At 43.4% G+C, this 23,229-nt stretch overlaps 1 protein-coding gene across 1 annotated transcript in view; it reads right to left on the bottom strand.

Annotated features, from left to right (window-relative positions):
* The window catches only part of BICDL1 (BICD family like cargo adaptor 1), a gene marked incomplete at both ends in the record, with an annotated part of 110,534 nt that overhangs the window by 22,874 nt on the left and 64,431 nt on the right, over positions 1-23,229 (bottom strand). Inside the window, 2 exons of the mRNA XM_080717773.1 lie at positions 5,274-5,420; positions 8,309-8,425. Of these exons, the coding sequence (XP_080573899.1) occupies positions 5,274-5,420; positions 8,309-8,425 (264 nt within the window). The remainder of the gene's footprint in view (positions 1-5,273; positions 5,421-8,308; positions 8,426-23,229) is intronic.

Raw genomic sequence — 23,229 nt, 5'->3', positions numbered from 1 at the left:
TTTTATTTTTTTGAAGCAAGGTGTCACTAAATTGCTCAGGCTGGCATTGAACTTGTAATCCTCCTGCCTCAGCTTCCTGAGTAGCTGGGATTATAGGTGGCCCTGTTTTTCTTCATCCTTTATAAAGACTGGAAAAAAAATAATAATTACGTAGAAGCTTTTCAAAAAGCTTCTATTCTACAAGCTAAATATTATAGTATTTATATAGCCTTTGACTTTTCCTGTAGACTCTTTTTTTGTGGGAATACTGGGGACTGAACCCAGTGGCGTAGTACCACTACACTAGATCCCCAGCCCTATTTTATTTTTTATTTTGAAACGAGATCTCAGTAAGTTGCAGAAATTGGCCTTGAACCCATAATTCTCCCGTCTCAGCCTCCAAGTACTGGGATTACAGGAGTGAACCAATATGCCCACATGTAGACTTTTCTTTGACTTTCAATTATCTCAGAGATTTTCCCATAAGCCTACATTATTTTTAGAGCTAGCAAGGCCACAGAGATCAATAAATCCAATGATCTCAGGTTCCTAAGGATACAACTGAGGCTCAGAGCCTCAAAGCTGCGATTTTCCTGTCTCAGCCTTGCAAGTACTTTGATTACAGATCACACACCTGGCCCCCTCTGCATTCTTTATGGCCCATTCTGTGTGGGGTCCACACTAGGGTTCCAATCTCAGCAAGGGTACCCCTGCTGCATATCAAGGGTGATCTATTTGCCATGTTAAGTGCCACTCTCTTCTCTGCACGCCACCTCTGCCTTGCTTCTAATGGAGCAGACACTAACTGCAGAGCTGTTGCCATCAGTCTGCTAGTGGCCAGGCACATGACTACACATCACACCTCCACAGGGGCAGTACTTCCTATTTTTCATATTTGTGGACTTCTCCACTCAATACCATAAAATATTTCTCCCCATTTGGGGAATAAGCTAGAGAAAAAACTTCCTGAAATTTATCCTTTAATAAAACAGTATTTCTGGGTCTATCTCAGTTCCATTAAGAAGAGGGAACCCTGCACTATTTTTCCCCCAGACTCAGGTCAGCTGTGGCTCCTGGGGGAAGTGGCTCGTGTTGCAACTCAGAGCTCTGCTTCTTATGGAGGACGGAGCTGCTTGGCAGGGCCTGTAGCCAACCCTGCAGGTGCCCTGGGAGCCTCACCGTCACCGTCACCGTCACCCATCAGTACCAGGAAACAGCTGGCTAATGGCACCAGAGGCCTGAATGGCCCCTAGCTAGGAAGGGTTTGGGGCCTGGCTGTTTAGAAAATGAAAAAGGAACTAGCAAGCCTGCTCTGTGTGGTTTCTGTGGATCAGCAATACCTGCTGGTCCAATGTGAATGCCTCTAGCTCCAGTTTTGAGGAAACTCAGAAAGAAAACAATTAGCGCCATTGGGGGGGCACTCCTTAGAAACATTTGGCATAATTACAAACAGTATTTTAAATTGGCAAAATACTTTTACAATTATTTTCTAGACACTTCATGCATATCTCAGTAGGAGAAGTTCCACACGGGTGAATGAGTACGAGTTCTTATGCACTGGACAAAATTAGTTCAATTACTCATGCATCCTCAAAGGTGCTTAATTAGTTATAACTGCAAGAGAACAAAAGACCAGGAAAGGTCTGACTCTCTAGTTAGGGACCAATTCACCAGCTGGACAGACGTACAGAAAACCCAAACCGAACCAAGGATGAGTATACTAACTAAATGAACCCTCCAAAATAAGGAATGTCATCCTTTGTACAATGAAGGTGGCAATAAATGTATCTCCAGTATGAACAGGGATGATGATGAATGCGTCGTGTCTGCACAGCACGTGAAGTCTAAGCTCACAATGCTCAAGCAGAAGCGAGTACACTCTCCTAAGACCTGCAGGGCCGATCCAGTGCGATGCTATGTGACTTGCCTACTGGTATAGGATCAGTGCTGGAACAAAGTCTAGACTGCAGGCCACCTCTTCCTGGGTCACCCCACAGCGTGGAGCCTGTGCTCTAATAAAATCTGCCCTCTTGCTGGGGCTAGGCTCCATATGTGTAAGATGCCTGGCTGCGTACGAAATAGGTAAAGGATTGATTTCCTTTACTGAGTACTAAGAGTTTAACAAAATGCTCGATATAAACTGAATGTTAAATAAAATTCCCTATTAAAAATTAAAAATTCTCAGTCAGGCGTGGTGGAGCACGCTTGTAATCCCCGTGCTTGGGAGGCAGAGACAGGAGGATCGCGCAGGTTCGAAGCCAGCCGCGCACACTGGCTTAGGAGACCCTGTTTCCAAATAAAAAATGTAAAAGAATAGGTCTGGGAGTGTAGCCCAGAAGTAGAAGGGCTTCCAGGAACCCCAATACCACCAATAATAATAATAATAAATAAATAAAAATTAAAAATTCTCTATTCTGAGGCCTAAAAATAAGGTGGATTTGATCAGGTGGCATAAAAATCTGTTTTGACAGCAGGACCTCAATCATATAGTGTGACAGAGCGAAGGGTTCCCTGGTGGTAGTAGGCTTACTGCCTTGCCTGCTCAGCCTTCTACTGCCCCTGACTAAGGATTTAAAACCATGGGACTGTGCCGGGCGTGGTGGCGCACGCTTGTAATCCCCGCGCTTGGGAGGCAGAGACAGGAGGATCGCGCAGGTTCGAAGCCAGCCGCGCGCACTGGCTTAGGAGACCCTGTTTCCAAATAAAAATGTAAAAATAGGTCTGGGAGTGTAGCCCGGAGATAGAAGGGCTTCCAGGAATCCCAGTACCACCCAAAAAATAAAAAATAAATAAAATCATGGGACTTAATATATTCCAAGGCCACTGGTCCCACATTATACAAACCTGGCTCAGAATTAGGGCTATGGGGGCACTCCTTAGAAGCATATGGCATAATTACAAACACTCCACTACCTGAAAAAAATAATTTCTGCGTCTGTACAGGCCATTTCAGCGACAGACAGGGCCTTGGAGGACAATGGTAATCATCAGCAGCTTAAGAACAGGTTTTGTTTTGTTTGTGATACTGAGGATGGAACTCAGGGGCACCTACCTCCGAGCTATACTCCCAGACCCATTTTTATTCTTTATTTTGAAACAAGGTCTCACCGAGTTGCAAAGGATCTCACTAAGTAGCTGAGGCTGTCCCTGAACGGAGATCCTCCTGTCTCAGCCTCCTGAATGCTGGGATTACAAGTGTGCGCCACCACGCCTGGCTATTAAGGACAGTTTTGCATGAATACAAGGAACAGAATTACAAACAGGAAAGATGAGATTTCAGTCCCATAATGCAGATCTTTCCAACGAAGCAGGGACTGCCTGGCCTTTCCTGGGTCTTTGGTAAGTGGCTGCCCGGCCGCCTTACAGTTCAGCGGGAAGACCAAGGATGTGCAGAGGGTGAGGACTCGCCTGTGGCCTGCCGGGGTCCTTGCTGCACAGAACACAGCATCGCACTAGTCTGCACGGGGTCCACACTGGCTGTGGCTCTTTCCCCCATCTCTAGTATTTGAACTAAGGATTTGAAATACAGACTTTTCATTTGCAAACCCACCTCAGGCTCAAAGTCTCTTTCGGCAGGGCTATTTTTCTATTTTCATGTGCGTCTTTCCTTTCTTCCCCACCTTCTACCTCAGTCATCCTCAGGAGAGTGCCTGACGCTACCAAACGCGCATCAAACACTGACTTTAGGGGCACGTGAACAGCAGGCGGGTCAGGTGTGAGGTTCTAGTCTAGTCTTGATTCCACCAAGGACTTAGCACATGGCTTTGGATAAATTATTTGCTTTTTCTAAGGCTCAGCTCTGCAATATATGTGAAAGTACTCTGTCCCCATTAAAAAGTGAGCCAGCTGTGGTGGTGTATGCTTGTAATCCCAGCATTTGGGAGGCTGAGAAAGGAGGATCACAGTTTGCAACCAGCCTCAGCTACTAGTGAGGCACTTTGCAACTCAGTGAGACCCTGTTTTGAATAAAAAACAGGCCTGGGGATATAGCTCAGAGGTAGAATGCCCCTGGGTTCAATCTCCGGTATCGCAAAAAAAAAAAAAAAAAAAAAAGAACAAAGTTCACTACTATTATCACTGGCCTGGAAAAATAGGCAGGCTCCTTTCCATTTTGAAAACCGCTTAAAGGCTTCAGTTAGCTTCATTTACTTTTCTTTCTTTTTTTTTCTCCTAGGGCTGGGGATGGACCCCAGGGCCATGCACATGCTAGGCAACTGCTCTACCACTGAGCCAATCTCCTGCCCAGTTTCTATTTAGTGTTTACTGAAGCCCTACTACATGGGAAGTTACCAGCTGACAGTACGAAACCATGAAAGAAGAAAGCTGCTAAATTAACTGCCCCTCATACAGGCTACCGGTCGGATGGCAGCTTAGTTGAAGGTATCAGTGACAAGAAATATTAGCCTAACATGCTGATTTCTCATCCCAGACCCCAGGACCGCCAAAGAGCCCACCTCTGAGCACGGAGGGGTCTTCTAGCAGCAATCCCCTGGAGCTTGAGTATTATCTGGCTGGCCACCTCCGCACAAACAACACTGTCACATCCAGTGCACTGTCTGACGTGCAAAGGAAAGCCATGCACCCCTAGTCTCCAGTCCTATGCCAGCAAAGAACTCTGGGAGCAGATACAATGCCCTAATCTCGGGGAGACTGAAAGTGATTATTATCTTTTTGTTTGGGGGTTGTTTCTTGTCAAGTGTGAGCTTGGAAATTCAGCTGGGGCCTGGTGGGCATTTGCCAAATAAGGACAAATAAAACTAAAAAGCAATTTCCTTTAGGGAGGAAAAAAAGACTAATTAGGCTCAAAAAGGGGTCAGCTTTGTGCCTTTTCTGGCAACTGGCAGAAGCAGGATACGCCTTGCTGTGTTCAGTAGAAAGCTTCATGGTTTCTGCTCTGTGTCAGCCAACTAAATCCACCCGCTCAGAAAAGCAGCTGAGGACAGAGGCCACAGGCTCCCTCTGAAGTCCTCTAGCAGATTTCAAAAACACCAGGAGGCAGAACAACACTCCTGTGTTCCAGCCGTGTTAATAGCCCAGAAAGAACTGTGTGGAACTGCTCCAGGGACCAGTGGCTCAGAGCACGGGAGAGATGACCTGTGGGGAGCGAGGTGTCTCTGGATACTGGCAAGCTACTGAGTGCCTGGGGGACTTACGGTGCACTGAGTCTACGGTGGGACCTCAGTGTCACCACTCCTGACCAGCCCCACAGCCGTGCTGGCTTCCCGGCCTTTCCTCTCGGGCTGAGCTCCTACTGTCCGGCTCCAGTCTCACAGGACAGCACCTCTGTCCAGTACCTGCAGGTCTTTGTCATGGCCCTGCCGCTCCAGTATCAGCACCCGGTCCTGCAGCTCCTCCACAGTTCCCTGCAGCAGGTCATTTTCCTCTAAGGTGGCACTGAGACGGTGCTCCAGCTCCCGTTTCCGGTCCGACAGCATTTTGATCTGGAAGGGCAGAGAGCCACAGGGGTGGCGTGGGGTCACGCTGTCTGGTGCGTGTGAAAAGGAACTAGCCCAGGCAGACAGTCTCTTAAGTATGCTCAGGGACAATTCTCCAGCTTGTGCTCTTCCTTCTCGAGGGAAGAGCTGTGAAATCCTGAGCTGAAGAGGAAGCCCCTCCCCACTAGGAAGCTGTCTGGGAAGGGGCGGGAGTCAGCTGGGAGGAAGCTGGAATGTGGGCTGCCAGGCAGAGGAAGGGATGGTTAGTGCTCTGGAAATTCCAGAGATAGCGGCGAAGGCCCCACCTCACCTGCCCTCAACTCTCCCCAGCCCCACAGCTGGTGGGAGAGCAGAACCTGACCTGCTGCCTGACTCTTCCTTCTCAAATCAACGCCACACGAGGAGAAGCCCCGCCACCCCTGGAGCCACTGTGTTTTCATGCCTTCAGGCTCTCCTCTGTCCTCTCCCCATGGTGCTAGAGGTCCCAACTCAGACCCAGGGCTCCAAGTGGGAAAGAATGGGACAAAGCCATGTAGATAACTGACTACTCAAAGCAACTTTTACCCCAGGAGGTAATTTGTGAATAGAAGCAATTCTCTTTTTATGATACTGGGGACTGAACGAAGGGGCATTTTACCTCTGAACCACACCCCTAAGTCCTATTTTTTATTTTGGAATAGGGTCTAAGTTGCTGGGGCTGGCCTTGAACCTGCAATCCTCCTGTCTCAGCCTCCCCAAAATACTGGGACTACAGATGTGTACCACCACACCTGGTCAAATTCTCTCCTTTTATGAAAGAAGCTGCTTTGTTTGCCTACTGAGTACTTAGTCTTAAGACACATGCATCTCCTTGTAGAAGGTCTACCTCCTCAGTGTTAAAGAGAAAGCAGAAGAAAGCGATGGCCTCTAGAGTCACAGGGAGAAAAGCTTAACCAGTTTCCCAAGGCCAGAGATGCTTCACTCAGAGAACTGCCCAGCTCAGGCATTCTCCAAACCCTTACTAAAGGGTACTGGTTTGGGGGGAATTTTTGGGGTCCTGCAAGTCCTCTAGGCTACTCCCTGCTCCCTGATGGATCCATTCTTCATCTAGCTTCATCCTCCCCTGACACAGCCAAAGAATCCCCAGGATCTCTAGTCTGCCAGGAGAACAATGCCTTAATGGTCTTACTTGGATAAGTTCTGGGGACCAATCTCAGAACATTTCCAGGGGAGACTTTGAAGTGAATGTCTGATTCACTCTAGCCCCTCTGAGGTCCACCTTCCCCTCTGCTTCTTGGCTGTTCTCACTCCTGGCACTAGAATTCTGCTAACAGGCACAGATCTTCCCTGGCCACCAATCAATCTGATAGGGTGCTGTCCTGGGGAAGCGAGGCATGTGGCCTTTGTCCAGAGAGATCGTGTGTCTGGCCCAACAAAGAAATACTGTCTCTCAAGTGTGCACCTGAGTAAGAGACTGAAAGAAACAAGCCCCTTTTGTGAATGGGCTACTATTCATTACAATGAAGCAAAGTTACCCCTGTGAAGTGAAGGGGATTCTCACTCTAGCTCACTTTTATTTAAATGCCCTCTGACCTTTAAGTTCTCCTTCCCATGGATCATCTTTGTTTCCCAAGTTTCACTCCGTGAAGTAATGAAGTAATATGATTCTGATGTACCTTAAAAAAAGCTCAGAAGCTCAGAGTTACATGAAGTAACTTATTTGAAAGGAACAATTTCACAGCTTGGCCTTTGAAAGCAGCGGTGTTGCTGGATGAAGCAAGGAAGCGGCATTAGACGGCCTTACTCCACCCCACGCACCCTGACACTTGTGACCACATCTGGCACTGAACACCCCTGGCAACGATGCTGTGTGTGCGGGTCTGGAGAAAGTGAACAGGTGGGAGAAAGAGGAAGACAGGTGCCTCAAGGGAGACGAGCCTGCCGGGGCAGCTGGACGGCAAGTCATGCACACGAATGGTCACAGACAGGCATGCCAAACCCCGCCAGAATAATCTCTACTTACTTCAAGGACCTGCTGCTCAATACCAGTAGGAATTCCAAGGGAAAGGAGGAAAAGAGTGAAGGGAGGCAGGAGAGAAGAGAAGATATTGACAGACTTTAGGAAACACATCCTCAGGTCATTTGCAAAGCAGCCTGGCCACAGTGGCTGGCCCCTGACCACAGTGAGGGTCTCCTTCTCTGCGGCCCTAGACTGTCCCTCAAAGTCCGCTGCAGCCAAAGGGGATAGGGATCCTGGGGAGATTAGCAGAAGCCTCTGCTGGGGACAGTCCGTTTCAGCTGGTGACACGATCCTCTCCTCACCACCCACAGTATGGTCCCCAAGTGCTACTTTGCTTCCCCCAGCCCGCTTAGGTAACTGTTCTGGCCTCCCACATACTTTAACAATATCTTAAGTACCACACAAGGTGCTTCCAGGTGTTAACCCATCAAATCTTTGTCAAAGCACTATGAAGTGGAAATTCTTATTACTCTCGTTTTACAGATGAGAAGAGCAAACCCTGTGAAGGTGGACTGAGTTGGACCTACGAGAAATGTAGGAAAGGAAGATGCCCTTCCCCAGCTGCTACGTGGGGTCGGCAAGGGCATTTCTGGAGGGACTGACGTGCTCAGTGAAATGTAGGTCGTTCATGCTTTCAACACCCTCGGCAACAGCTCTGAGCACCCCTTTCCAGACGACAGGCAACCGGAGGGGCCAGTATCAAATGCTCCCCATGTAGTGCCTCCCAGCCACGTCTCTTTAGAGAGTTAGTCCCTTTTATATGCAGCAGGCTTTTGTTTCTTGTTCTTTGTTTTGAAGAGCTCAGAGGGCTCTTCATCCAAAGATTTGATGCAGAGCCTCCAAAGGGAACGCGCTCCCCACACCCCTCCGCAAGTGCTGCCACCGGCAGGCTCACCTCAGCCTGCAGGCTCTCCAGCCGGATGATATGCTGGTTGGTTGACGAGTTCTTCTCCCGAAAGTCTTCTCTGAGGGCGTGGACCTGCATGGAGAGTTGTCTCTCAACTTCTGATGCCTGCAACACAGGAGACCTTCAGAGCTGACTCGGGGAATGTGCAAAGAAAGTCTGCTAAAATTTCTGCCTCTCATTTCCCAAATGTCTCTCTGCATGTCTTCCATTCCATAAGACATTCCAAGTGAGATGCTGGTTTATCACTCACAAGCCATTTGTTTCCTAGTGCCAAGGGCCAAGACCAATTTGTCTAGGGCCGAGACCACTTTACTGACCAAAGGAAGCAGGCTCAGGAAAAGCTAGCTCTCAGGTGTTAATTATCATCATTATTACTTTGCATATAGCAGAAGCTTAACAAATATCCACTGACTTGAGAGAAAGCCTCAGTGTTTTACTAAAGGACCAAGACAGATATCTCCCTCCCATCTAAGGAATCCTTTTTTTTTTTTTTTTCTTTTTTTCTTTTTCTGGTCCTGGGGATGGAACCCAGGGGCATTCTACCTCTGAGCTACACCTCCAACCCTATATTTTATTCTTTATTTGGAAACAGGTTCCCAGTGAGTTGCAAAGGGTCTCACTAAGTAGCTGAGGCTATCCCGGAACCATGATCCTCTTGTCTCAGCCTCCCAAATGCTGGGATTACAAGCATGTGCCACCATGCCTGGCTTGGAATTCCTTGATTTCATTTTATGGTACTGGGGATTGAAGCAAGGGGCATTCTATACTTTTTTATTTTTATTTATTTTTTGTGATACTGGGGTGGAACCCAGGGGCTTTTCTACCTCTGGGCAATACTCCCAGATCTATTTTATACTTTACTTGGAAACAGTGTCTCACTAAGTTGCTGAGAGCCTAAGTAGCTGAGGCTGGCTTCGAACCCGTGCGATCCTCCTGTCTCAGCCTCCCAAGCGCGGGGATTACAAGCCTGCGCCACCACGCCCGGCTGCTATAACTTTTTTATTTTTGAAACAGGGCCTAAGTTGCTGAGGCTGGCCTTGAACCTGTGATCCTCCTGTTTCAGCCTCTTACCTACTGGGATTAAAGTTATGTGTCACCATGCCCGATTTCAGGAATTTATTTATTTCTCTCATCAATTTCCTCGGCTGGGCTCAGGCAAATCAGTTCTGTCTCCATATCTCACTCCATGTCCACAACTCAACGTGGGAGTTACTTGACGCTCCCTGCCGTGTCTGGTAAGACCGGTTGTACACTGTTTAAGGACAGTCTCTGCAACATTAATTCACTGGATGCGCTGGCGGAGGTGCTTCTTCCTCACCTTGTTGTTAAGGGCCTCTGAGAAGGCTCCTCATGCGGTAACTAACACAGGAACGCCAGCCTCCTCCTGAGGGCCCAGCCCAGCCCCTTGGAGCCTGCTCAGTGATTTTTCTGAGGGCACATGGAGTCGGAAAGCTTTATAGGTTCTTGGGAGAAATCGGCATGTACTGGGATGCTTAGGAATGGCTTTTGGAGGTAGAAATGGTTGGCTAGCTGCTCAATGAAGCACACCATAATGATTACAACTTTAGTAGTTCTTTTTATCTTTCTTTAGGTATTATAAAATAAATTGTCCATCCTTTGCCTTTTTTTTTTTTTTTTTTTTTGGTTCCACAGATTCAAAAAATGTTGCCTCGCAAGATAAGAGTGACATAAGAATCTTAACCTATGGTTCTATTTTTTAAAACAAAAATTACAAAACAAGACAAAGCCACCTCTTCACTTTACATCCCAAATTTAATTCCAGACACCACTAACTTGTTTTAGATTCTTCTTCCAACACCTATAATTTTGGATGAATATAAAATAGGTGGTAAGATTTTAGTTCAGGTATTTGCTCTTTTCTTTAATTTTTCTATAATAAAGTAAAGTGTTCAGAGTAAAATAGAGAGAATTGAAGATTTTTTTTTTTTTTTTTGGTGGTACTGGGGTTCCTGGAAGCCCGTCTACCTCCGGGCTACACTCCCAGACCTATTTTATAGGTTTATTTGGAAACAGGGTCTCTTAAACAAGCGGCTGGCTTCGAACCTGCGCGATCCTCCTGTCTCTGCCTCCCAAGTGCGGGGATTACAAGCGTGCACCACCACGCCCAGCTAGAAATGAAGAATTTAAAAAGTTAAAAAATTAAAAAAATATGAAAGTTAGCCTCCATATATCCCTAGTCATTAGATTTGTATCACAAATCTTTCTTGTGGGTCTTTCTAGGATGTTTCTATTTATACCTATATATGCAAAACACTACCTAAAAACTTGCCTTTAAAATATATATATTGGGCTGGGAGTGTAGCCCATATAGTGGTAGAACATATACAAGGCTCAGGGTTCAATCCCTAGGCACCCTCCCAACCTTGGGTTTACTTTAATTTTGGACAAAGGGTAAATTACTTAAAACTACTGATATCTTAGTTTGGTTGAGATCTGTTGCTCTAAGACAATACTTTAAGAGTAATTCATTTTGTGCGTGTATGTGTGTGTTCTCATCAACCTAGTGAGACCCTCTTTCTTTCTTTCTTCCTCCCCCCTCACACATATACACACACACACCACACAATGGGGATCCTCAATAGTAGAACTGATTGGGCAGAAGGAAGAATTTTTGAGCTTCAGGATCAGTCTTTTGAGAAATTATTTATTTATTTATTTGTTTGTTTATTTATTTATTTATTTATTTTTGAGGGTCTGGGGATGGAACCCAGGGGCATTTGACCTCCGAACTACACCCCCTACCCTATTTTTTATTCTTTATTTTGAAACAGAGTCTCACTGAGTTGCAGAGGGCCTCACTAAGTAGCTGAGGCTGTCTGCGAACCGCGATCCTCCAGGTTTCAGCCTCCCAAATGCTGGGATTACAAGCATGCGCCACCATGCCCAGCTAGAAACAAATTTAAAAAGAATGAAAATTCTTCAAGCAAACATTTGCAATATGGGTGTTAAACATAACTACTGAGCTGGGCGTGGTGGTACACGCTTGTAATCCCAGCACTTGGGAGGCTGAGACAGGAGCATCGCACAGGTTCCAAGCCAGCCTCAGCTACTTAGTGAGGCTCTCAGCAACTTAGTGAGGCCCTGTCTCCAAATAAAATATAAAATAGGTCTGGGAGTATAGCCCGGAGGTAGAAAGCCCCTGGGTTCCACCCCAGTACTACAAAACACACACACACACACCCCTACTGAAAACTTTCCAACAAAGAAAAGCCCAGGACCAGATGGCTTCACTGATCTGCTTTATCAAACCTATAAAGGAGAATTAATGCTATTTTTCTTAACCAAGGAAATGAAATATCTCCAAAATAAAAAATAACAAAACATTGATGAAAGAAACTGAAGACACACACACACACACACACACACACACACACACACACACCATGTTCATGGATCAGAAGACTTAGTAGTTTTAAAATGCCCATACTATTCAAAGTAAATTACAAATTTAATGTATTTCCTATCAAAATACCAATGATATTCTGCACAGAAATCAAACACTCCTAGAATTTGTATAGAATCACAAAACACCTCAGTTAGCTAAACTAATCCTAAGCAAAATGAACAAAGATGGAGGCATTATATATCTGATTTTAAAACATGAGCCAAGATTATAGGTTTGAGCCAGGTATGGTGGTGGCTCAAACCTGTAATCCCAGGACTTCGGAGGCTGAGACAGAAGGATCACAGCAAAGCCAGCCTCCTCAATTAGCAAGACCTTATTTTCAAATAAAAATATAACAAAATAGGGTTGGGGTTGTAGTTAGGAGCTAGAATACCCCTGGGTTCAATCCCCAGCATCATACACAAAACAAAAAAGCAATCACAAAAATACTACAAACAGCAGTAACTCAAACAGCATGGTACTGTCATAGAAAATATACACAGACCAATGGAACAGAATAGAGAACTCATAAATAAACCCACATATTTATGGCCAACAGAGTTTTTGCAAAGGCAGCAAGAACACATACTGGAAAAAAGTGTTGGGATAACTAGATATCCATATGAGAAGAAAAAAATTAGACTCCTATCTCTCAGCAGATACAAAAATCAACTCAAAAGTGAATCTAAGGCCTAAGTGTAAGCTCCAAAACTATGAAACCACTTCAGGTCACTCTGGTCTAAGCAAAGAATTTTTTTCTTTAATACGACCCCAGTAGGATTAGCAACAAAAGCAAAAATTGACAAATGTGATTACACCAAACTAAAAAGCTTTTGTTTTTTAGTGAGACCCTGTTTCAAAATAAAGAATAAAAAATAGGGCTGGGAGTAGAGCTTAGAGGTAAAATGCCACTGGGTTCCAGCCTCAGTGCTGAAAAACAAACAAACAAACAAACAAACAAACAACAACAAAACCCCCAAAAACTAGATGTAAAATTATTGTATGATCCAGTAACCCTACTCTTAAGTTATCCATTCAAAAGGATTGAAATTATATGTCAAAGACACAGTTGCACTCATGTGTTTACTGAAGAACTGTCCACAATAATTAAGATATGAAACCAACCTAGGTATGCACTGATGGATAAACTGAGAAAATATGCATAATGTAATATACCGAGCTATAAGAAAAACTAAATTCTGTCACTTGCAGCAACATGGATAGAACCAAGGACATTAGGTTAAGTAAAATAAGTCAGGCACAGAAAGACAAATACTACACATTCTCACATATATGTAGAAGCTAAAAAGTTAATCCCAGTACTTGGGAGGCTGATAAAGGAGGATTGTTGGTTTGAGGCCAGCTTCCACAACTTAGCAAGACCCTATTTCAAAACAAAAAAAATTTAAAGGGGCTGTGGCTCAGAGGTAGAATGCCCCTGGGTTCAATCCCCAGTACCAAAGGCGTGGTGGTGCACGCTTGTGATCCCAGCGCTTGGGAGGCTGAGACAGGAGGATCGCACAGGTTCGAAGCCAGCCTCAGCTACTTAGTGAGGCTCTCAGCAACTTAGTGAGACCCTGTTTCCAAATATAACATAAAATAGGTCTGGGAGTAGCCCGGGGGTAGAAAGACCCTGAGTTCCACCCCCAGTACCACGAGAAAAGAGCTTCAATTTATACCAGCATTAAATAGCTATTATTAATTAGAATATTATTAATTATAGCTATAATTAATATTAGAATTAGTAAAAACTCTGAATACTGGCATTTCCTCCAAGGAAAATACGCAGTTTGAGAGTTGAAACCTTGTAGACCACCTAGTTAAAATTCTTGATTTTACAAGTAATGAGACTGAGGCGTGGCCAACAGCTAGGCAGTCAGGATATAATGTGAGTGAGGATAAGATCCCGCCCAAGAACACAAAGGCAGTGCCCAACTTCCATCTGCATTGCTTTCTATTTCATCCTCTTTGTCCAAAAAAGGAAAAGGAAAAAAAGAAAAGAAAGGGACAATACCAGATGATTTTCAGGGTGCCAAAAATTCATCGTCTAGAATAAGGAAAGTCTGAAGTCGCTATGATGTCTACTGCTCATGTGAGGGGTGCCTAACCGAGTCAACGCACTGTAGGCAGCCCTGTTTATAGGCGGCATGTGTAAAAGCCTCTCATTGACATCTAGAGGGTGTACACCCACTAGATATGAGACATGTCTAATTTTATCTGAGCTAACTTTAAAATTAGAGTACAATAACAGTTTTGTTATTATCCTTTGAATCACTATCACTAACGTAATTCCTCAGCACTAAAGACCAGCAATTCCTGTATCAAGAGCTTTCATTGAAAAAAAGGGCAAATGTTAAATCTGCTTTTGTTTTTGAAAGCAGACCATTATTCAAGTATGTCAGATCCCTAATTCTAGTTAATAAAAAATACTTCAGAAGTCAATGAGAATAGATTTTAAAAATTTAAGATGTTGTATGAGAACTTACATAATAAGCCTCAGACACTCCTAATACACTGTATTCACAATTAGAGCATATGACTCACGCTTAGCCTTTTGTGTTATTTACTAATTATTTATTTACCAAATGAAACAATCTTATGTTAACCTTATGGCCTGGCCTTTTGTGCTAATTTTACTATGTAATGGAAAGCTAATTTACTCTGCTTTGAATTGGGGATGCAGAGACAAATAAGACACAATTTTTAGGGAAAATCGTCTTTCAAACTTAAGATCTAAAAAGAGCATCAAGAAAGGTGTGGTGGTGCAGAGTTGTACTCCCCGTATAGGGAGGCTGAGACAGGAGGATTGCAGATTAACACACACACACACACACACACACACACACACACACACACACACACACCTTTTGTTTGGAGCTGGAGAATTAGGAAAATACTGCTCTCTGAAATGGCAGTCACTTTCGTCTTCTCACCACCGTAAATACAAGACTTAATCAAATTATGCTATTTTCTCCAAAGCACCCATTCCATGTCTTGTGCTCATAGTATGCTGCCTTTTAGGATGTCTTTCCCAAAAATGTTCACCTGATGAATTCTTAACCTGAGCAGCTGAGTTCAGGTGACCTCTATAGTACCTTTACAAATTAACACATTATTTGCAGGCTTGTAATACTTGATTACAGCATATATTGTACACTCTTTTGTTTACATGTCTGTTCTTAGACTGTGACAGGTGTAAGTCTATCTCCAGTGTGTCTTTGTTTCTCTAATAAAGTACAAGGCACACAATAGGTGCTCTAATGTTTATGGTGTGAGGAAAAATCTCAGCACCTTAGATGAATCCTTAAGATTCTCTCACAGCTGTAAGAGTCCAGCTGTGCTTGTAGAAAATAGAAACTGGATTAAGCTAACCCCCAGAAATGCCTCTTTAAGCAAGGTTCCACAAGGATCACTACAGGAGTAATGAGATAATTCCCTCTGATTTAATAATAGCCCATCCCCAGTAAAGTGCACTCACTATTTCCTCCTAAAGGTCATCACCATGGCTCAAGCAGATTCGCTCAGGCTTTGATGTAAATTACCCATGACTGATCCCAGGATTTGCTGCTCAGTGCTTCTACCTATACCTTCAACCCGCTTTTGCATTTGTAATCTTTATTACTCTGAATCCCCAACTTCTTTCCCTATGACCTCTAAAAATTTCACCAAAGTCCTTTCTTTTATAAGAAAAATAAAAAATGGATATAGGTGGTGTATGCTTGAAATCCCAGCATTCAGGAGACTGAGACTGGAGGATCACGGTTCGCAGACAGCATCAACTAGTGAGGACCTTCGCAACTCAGTGAGACTGTTTCAAAATAAAGAGAATAAGGGTGGGCGTGGTGGCGCACGCTTGTCATCCCCGCGCTTGGGAGGTGGAGACAGAAGGATTGCGCAAGTTCGAAGCCAGCCTCTCTGGCTTAAGAGACCCTGTTTCCAAATAAAAATATAAAAATAGGTCTGGGAGTGTAGCTCCGAGGTAGAAGGGTTTCCAGGAACCCTCAGTACCACCAAAAAAAAAAAAAAAAAAAAAAAAAAAAAAAAAAAAAAAAAAAGAAAAAGAAAGAAAGAAAGAAGAAAAGAAAAGAAAGAATAAAAAATTAGGATGGGCATGTAGCTTGGAGGCAGACACCCCTGGGTTCCATCCCCAGTATCGCAAAACAAACACACTAACTAACTAACTAGAAAATGGGCTGGGGGGTGTAGCTTGAAAGTGCAATGCCACTGGGTTCCATCCCTAGTACTGCCAAAAAAAAAAAAGAGAGAGACTAAAAAATAGGGCTAGGGGTGTAGCTCAGAGGTACAATGCCCACTGGGTTCCATCCCTAATACTGCAAAAAAAAAAAAAAGAGGATATAAATTTGTGTGTGTATGTGTGGGCTATGGATGGAATCCAGGGCCTCGAACATACTAAGCAAATACTTTATGACTGAGCGACATCCCCAGCTCTCCCTCCCTTTTCTTTCTTTGTTTTTGGTGGTACTGGGGTTCCTGGAAACCCTTCTACCTCCGGGCTACACTCCCAGGCCTATTTTTTTATATTTTTATTTGGAAACAGGGTCTCTTGAGCCAGGCTGGCTTCGAAACAGCACAATCCCCTGTCCCCGCCTCCCAAGCATGGGGATTACAAGCGTGCGCCACCACGCCCGGCCCTCTCCCTCCCTTTTTTAAGATAGGTCTTCACTATGTTGCCTAGGATGGCCTCAATTCCTGGGCTCAGGTGATCCTCTTGCTTCATCCTCCCAAGTAGCCAGGACTACAGGCAAGTATCACTGCACTTAAAATTCTTTTTGGGGGCTTGTCATTAAGTAAGCAACACCCAAAAATGTATACATGCAAGTAGGATATAATTTCTGACTTCTTTCATACATGTTCTACTGGTCTGAATGGAATGCAACAAACTAAAGTTGAGAAAATGGAAGATAAAAAATATCTCTTAGCTACTTTCCATAGAGTGCTGGTCTAGCTACTTTCCATAGAGTGCTGGTCTATGGAACATAGACATATTATTTCACTTTATCCTAACAATGCTAAGGGATAAGAACTGTTAACTCACTTTATAAAGAAACTGAAGCTGGACTAAGGCACACAAATGAAATCACTTAACTAGTAATCAGTGGAGCTAGTCTTGAATGCAGGACTGACACCAAAGCCAGTGACAGTGCTGATTCATGGCCATGGCTGAGGTTTAGTAGCAAAAAACTTCCAGAATGTTTTGAGGTCTCTTCTGTAATTTATCTCCAGCCCCAGCTCCCTTCTGATTCCAGGCTCCGTTATTCAACTGCCTACTCAACACACCACTGAACAGCCGATGCACATGACAGACTCAACACATTCACAACCTGAGCCCCTGATTTCAGGGCCTCTGCTCAAACACAGTCCTCCCTGAGCCTTATTTTCTCAGCACAGGGCCACTTCACTCTTAGGAGTTTGGGGCTCCAAACAGAAATCAGCCTTGATCCCCCCCCCTTAATAACCCATATCCCAACAATCTACAAATCCTTTGGACGTGACCACTGGAATTTACTTCAGAGGACTACTATGATGATGAGCTGAGCTGATCTTATAAAGCTGTTAAAAAGGTGCCTGGCAATTATTAAGTGGTCTATCAGTATTTACTGAATAAAACATCAGCATCCTACCACTACCTCCACTTTACCACCTCAGTTCCAGCCAGCACCATTACCCTCCTAGACCACTGCCTGCAAAGCCACCTAACTGGTCCCCTTGCCCTCAACATCCCCAGCAGAGCAATCTCCTAAAGCCCAGGTCAGATCATGAGCCCTCAGGAGCTTTCTAGCTCACTTAGGATAAAATGCAGTGAAGTCCCTATCACGGCCATAACATGAGCGTCCTCCCCAACCCCGCCTCAGTTCTGATCTCTTCCCCACTGCATTCCCTGTCCAGGCACCCTGCCCTCCTTGCTGCTCTCAGCTCTGGGGAGCACAGCTTTCCACCAGGATCTGTGCATTTGCTTTCCTCTACCTGGATGGACACTCTGTTACCTCACTCCATTCAGAGCTCTTCTCAAATGTCATTTTATCAGAAAGTCCTTCATTGTTCACTGCTAGGGTTGAAACATGTCCTCAAAAGTTCATGTGCTGGAAGCTTAACACCCAAATTCCCATGTTGATGGGGGTATTGAGGGTAGGGCTCCAGAGTGGCATTAGAGGCTGGCTTGCTTGTTTGTTTGTTTGTTTATTTATTTATTTATTTTTGGTTGCACTGGGGTTCCTGAAAACTGTTCTACCTCCGGGCTACACTCCCACACCTATTTTATACTTTTTATTTGGAAACAGGGTCTCTTAAGCCAGTGTGGCTGGCTTCGAAGATCCTCTTGTCTCTGCCTCCCAAGCATGGGGATTACAAGCATGAGCCACCAAGCCCGGCACCCTCCCTCCCTCTCTCTCTGTATGTGTATACACACATACACACACACACACACACACACACACACACACACACACACACACTTTTTTTTTTTTTGGTGGTGGTACTGGGGTTCCTGGAAACCCCTCTACCTCCGGGCTACACTCCCAGACACCTATTTTTTATATTTTTGTTTGGAAACAGGGTTTCTTATGCCAGTGAGGCTGACTTCAAATCTGTGTGATCCTCCTGTCTCCATCTCCCAACTGCGGGGATTACAAACATGTGCCACCATGCCCGGCTCTCAATTTATATTTTTAAAAACAGTCGTTAGCCGGGCGTAGTGGTGCAACGCTTATAATCCCAGTACTTGGAAGGCTGAGACAGGAGGATCGCACAGGTTCGAAGCCAGCCTCAACTTCTTTTTTTTTTTTTTTTTTTGCAGGTCTGGGGATGGAACCCAGGGACATTCAACCTCTGAGCTACACCCCCTGCCCTATTTTTTATTCTTTATTTGGAAACCAGGTCTTACTGAGTTGCAGAGGGCCTCACTAAGTAGCTGAGCTGTCCGTGAACCGTGATCCTCTGGTCTCAGCCTCCCGAATGCTGGGATTACAAGCGTGCGCCACCACACCCAGCTTAGCCTCAACTTCTTAGTGAGGCTCTCAGCACAACTTATTGAGACCCTGTTTCCAAATAAAATATAAAATAGGTCTGGGAGTGTAGCCCGGAGGTAGAAATCTGCTGGGTTCCATCCCTGGTACCACCCACCCCCACCAAAAAAAAGGAATAAAAAAATAGGGTTGGGTGTGTAGGCTGGAGGTAGAATGCACCTGGGTTCAAACCCCAATACCACAAAAATAAATAAATAAAAAAAATAAAAATAAAGTAGGGCTGAGGGTGTAGTTCAGAGGTAGAATGCCCCTGAGTTTGATCTCCAGTACTACAAAAAAATAAAAATACACTTCATATAAAGATGATAATGTTTTGTATAGTTCTCTAGATACAAAATGAATTACCAGTTACTAAGTATCTATCCTAAGCCAGGTGTCTGTGCCAAGTACTATCATAAAGTATTTCATTAAACTCTTATAACAGCCGGGCGTGGTGGCGCACACTTGTAATCCCCACACTTGGGAGGCTGAGACAGGAGGATCACACAGGTTCGAAGTCAGCCTCAGCTACTTAGTGAGGCTCTCAGAAACTTAGTGAGACCCTGTTTCCAAATAAAAAGTATAAAATAGGTCTGGGAGTATAGCCCGGAGGTAGAAAGCCTCTGGGTTCCACCTCCAGTACTAAAAACAAAAAACAACAACAAAAAAACTCTTATAATAATACTTGCTATGTATTATTTTTATTTATTTTTGTGTGGTGCTGGATTGAACCCAAAGGCATTTTACCTCCAATATGCACTCCCAGCCCTAGTTTTTATTCTTTATTTTGAAACAGAGTCTCACTATGTTCTGAGGGCCTTACTAAGAGTCTAAGGCTGGCCATAAACTCGATCCTCCTGTCTCAGCCTCCTTTATAAACACTGGGTTTACAAGTGTGCACCACCAAGCCTGGCCTTGCTAGGTATTATTAAAACTACTACCTAGACAGGAAACTGAAGTTTGAAGAGATCAAGTGACTTTTCCAATATATATTTCTCAAAATACTCCTTTTCACTAATATTAATCTGTAGGATCCTGGAATGAAAGGTCTACTTAATTTATCCTGTTACCTTGCCATTATTCAGAAAATGTCCAATTCAGTCAACCAAAAAAGGTGTGAGAGAGAGAGAGAGAGAGAGAGAGACAGACAGACAGACAGACAATTTAACCAGGGCTTTTTATTTTTATCCTATGCTTATAGTCCTAATACTTGCGGGACTGAGAAAGGAGGATAGCAGGTTTAAGGACAGACTCAACAACCTAGTGAGACCCTGTTTCCAAATAGAAATTAAAATTGGTCTCTAGCTTGGAGGTAGAATACTCCTGGGTTCCATTCCCAGTACCACATTAAGGAAAAAAAAAAAAAAGAAACAAACAAACAAACAAAAAAAGGAAGGGGCCGGGCGTGGTGGCACACTCTTGTAATCCTAGTACTTGAGAGGCTGATACAGGAGGATTGCAGGTTCACGGTCAACCTCAGGTACTTAGCGAGTCCCTCTGCAACTTAGTGAGACCCTGTTTCAAAATAAAGAATAAAAAATAGGACTGGGGGTGTAGCTTGGAGGTACAATGTCTCTGGGTTCAATCTCCAATACTAGACAGAAGGAAGGAAGGAAGGAAGGCAGGCAGGCAGGCAGGCGTGCATGCGTCAGGCAGGCAACCAATGAAAAAAGTATATTGGATATGAGCAGGCAGGAAGTTTTAGGGGTAGATTGATTCTTTCTTTTTTGGTTCAAGAACTAAAATGTACTTAAATATACTATTAAAAATGTATATACCTTTATAAAAATCTCTAATTATGAACATACTGGTGTTCATAATCAATTGTGATATGTTGCAAGTCATTATTCATTATTACTGATGAATAAATAAAGTAAGTATTGAACCCAAGGGTATTCTAACCTCCAAGCTATACCCCCCAGACTTAAAAAAATATTTTTTGTTACCTTGGATATTTTTTACTTCCCTTTTTTTTTTTTCCAGGGCCATGATCAAACCCAGGGCCTTGTTCATGCTAGGAAAGTGCTCTTGCCACTGAGCTAAATCTCCAATCCCTACTTAATTTTTACTTTGAAACAGGTTCTCACTATATTACTGAGGGTCTTGCTTAGTTGCTAAGACTATCCCTAGATATCCTCCTAAGTACTGGGATTACAGGTGTGTGCCACTATACCCGGCTAGCCATGTCTTGATGGGTAACAGGTTAAGAACCTCTGACCTAAGGGAAAGGCCTTGGGACAGGGCTACCCGATCACTGGAACACATTCCTAACTGCTGCTGGCCCACTGGGCGAATGTCAACAATGAGCATAACAATCCAGTCCTGTCTCCTCCAGCCCTCAGAACCAGGGGATGAACGGTTCACAGCCTCAGGGCCACTGAAAAGTTGTTTAGTGTGTGAGAGGACGGCATCTGTTCTGTCTTCCTGACTCTCCAAGGATGACGAGGAGGCTGGAGTGGCCTGTTTTTTCTGGAGGCCACCTAGTAGGCACGAAGCCAGTCAACTCTGATGTTGACTCAGGTGTTTTCTAAGAAAAATGGAAAGTCGATGAGTCTGTTAAGATCAGCTAAGGGGGCTGGGGAAGGCACCAAGTACCGTGTGAATATATGCCATTGTCAACATGATCCACAGTGTGACGTGAGACTATAGTGCACCAATAAAATAAAATAAGTAAAATGAAAAAATAAAACAAATTCAGCTAATAAGTAGAAATATATTATGTAAACCAGAATGTCTTCACGGTCTTTTTGTGTGTGTTTGGTACTGGGGATTAAACCCAGGGGTCAGTGTACCTCTGAGATACACACCCAGCCCTATTTTAGTTTTATTTTCTTTTTTTTTTTTTTGTTTTAATTGTCACATTTGTTTATTTTTAAAGTTTGTTTTTTTTAATTTTATTTTATTGGTGCACTGTATTCATACATCATAGTGGGATACAAACTTTTGTAGACATACATGCACACATCGCCCAGTCAGCCCCCACCCGATCCCCACCCCATTCTCTCCCCATCCCTCCCTCCCATGCTTGGCTTAGTGGTTGACATCTAGTATTATAGCAATTTATCCAAAATTAAAAATGATAATCTCACATAACAGTTTCATTTGTCTGATACCAAGCTTTTGATGACTTAAAGATAACATTTCAATATTTCTTTTTGCTTTCTTTCTTACCAGAGAATATTTTTTTCTTTTTTTTAGGTGAAACTATCATATATTTATTTTTCAGAAAAAAATCTATCCTGATATGGAATATGGACTCTAGATACCCAAAACAATCTCGAAGCAAAAACAAAGCTAGAAGATGTATATTTTCTGATTTCAAACCATATAAAGCTACAATAATTGAAACAGTGAAGTACTGTTCTAAAGGCAGATATATAGACCATTGGAGTTAAATACAAGCCTAGAGCTAACTTCTTCCCTATATTGTCAAGTTATTTTTGACAAGGTTTCCACGAAGATTTGGTGGTCGAAATAATAATCTTTTAACTAAATATTGTTGAAAAATAATAATTACATGGAAAAGAATAAAATTGGACCCTTACCTAATCCCACATACAAGTATTAACTCAAACTAGATAAAAGACCTAAATATAAATTTTAAGACTATAAACTTTTAGGAGAAAATCTGGGTCATAAAACCTCACAACATTGAAATTGGCAGTGATTTCTTGGATATGATTTCAATGGCACAGGCAACAGAAGAATATACAAACTCCCTAAAAAATAAAAGAAAATATTGTATATCCAAAGACAATGTAAACAGAGTTAAAAGTTACTAATAGAATTGGATAAAATATTACCAAATGCTATATCTGAAGGTATATTAATATTCCAACTAGAAATCCTAAAAATTAACAACAATAAAGGCAAACAATACAATTTAGAGATAGGTAAAAGACTAACATAAATAATGAATCTCCACAGATTACCAATCTTAGTTGTCTGTTGGATGGAAACTCTTGTTTCTCTGGTTCTGGTGAGTGTTACCTATTTCTTCTTTGTAGTTAATCTCTTTGAGTATTTTCTCTAGCGCTGGTTTTGAAGACATAAATTCCTTCAGTTTCTGTTTGTTATGGAAGCTTCTTATTTCTCCATCTAATTTGATAGAAAGTTTTGCTGGATAGGAAATTTTTGGCTGGAAGTTGTTTTCTTTCAGAGTTTGGAATATGTTACTCCAAGCCCTTCTGGCTCTCATGACTTGGTTTGGGAAGTCTGGAGTGATTCTAATTGGTTTGCCTCTGAATGTCACTTGGCCCTTTGTTTTTGTTGCCTTTAAGATTCTCTGCTTGGCTTCCACATTGGTCATTTTGACAATTATATGGCGTGGGGATCCTCTTCTCGGATCCTGTCTAAAGGGAGTTCTATAAGTTTCCTGGATCTGTGTATCAACCTCTTGCTCTATATTTGGAAAATTTTCTGCTATTACTTCCTTGAAGAGATTGTTGATCCCTTTGGTATCACTTTCTTTTCCCTCCTCT

The sequence above is a fragment of the Muscardinus avellanarius genome (genome assembly GCF_963383645.1).
Source record: "Muscardinus avellanarius genome assembly, chromosome: 21".
In the NCBI taxonomy this organism is placed as follows: domain Eukaryota; kingdom Metazoa; phylum Chordata; class Mammalia; order Rodentia; family Gliridae; genus Muscardinus; species Muscardinus avellanarius.
The sequence above is the reverse complement of the archived record's forward strand: the minus strand, read 5'-3'. Positions and strand labels throughout refer to the sequence as shown.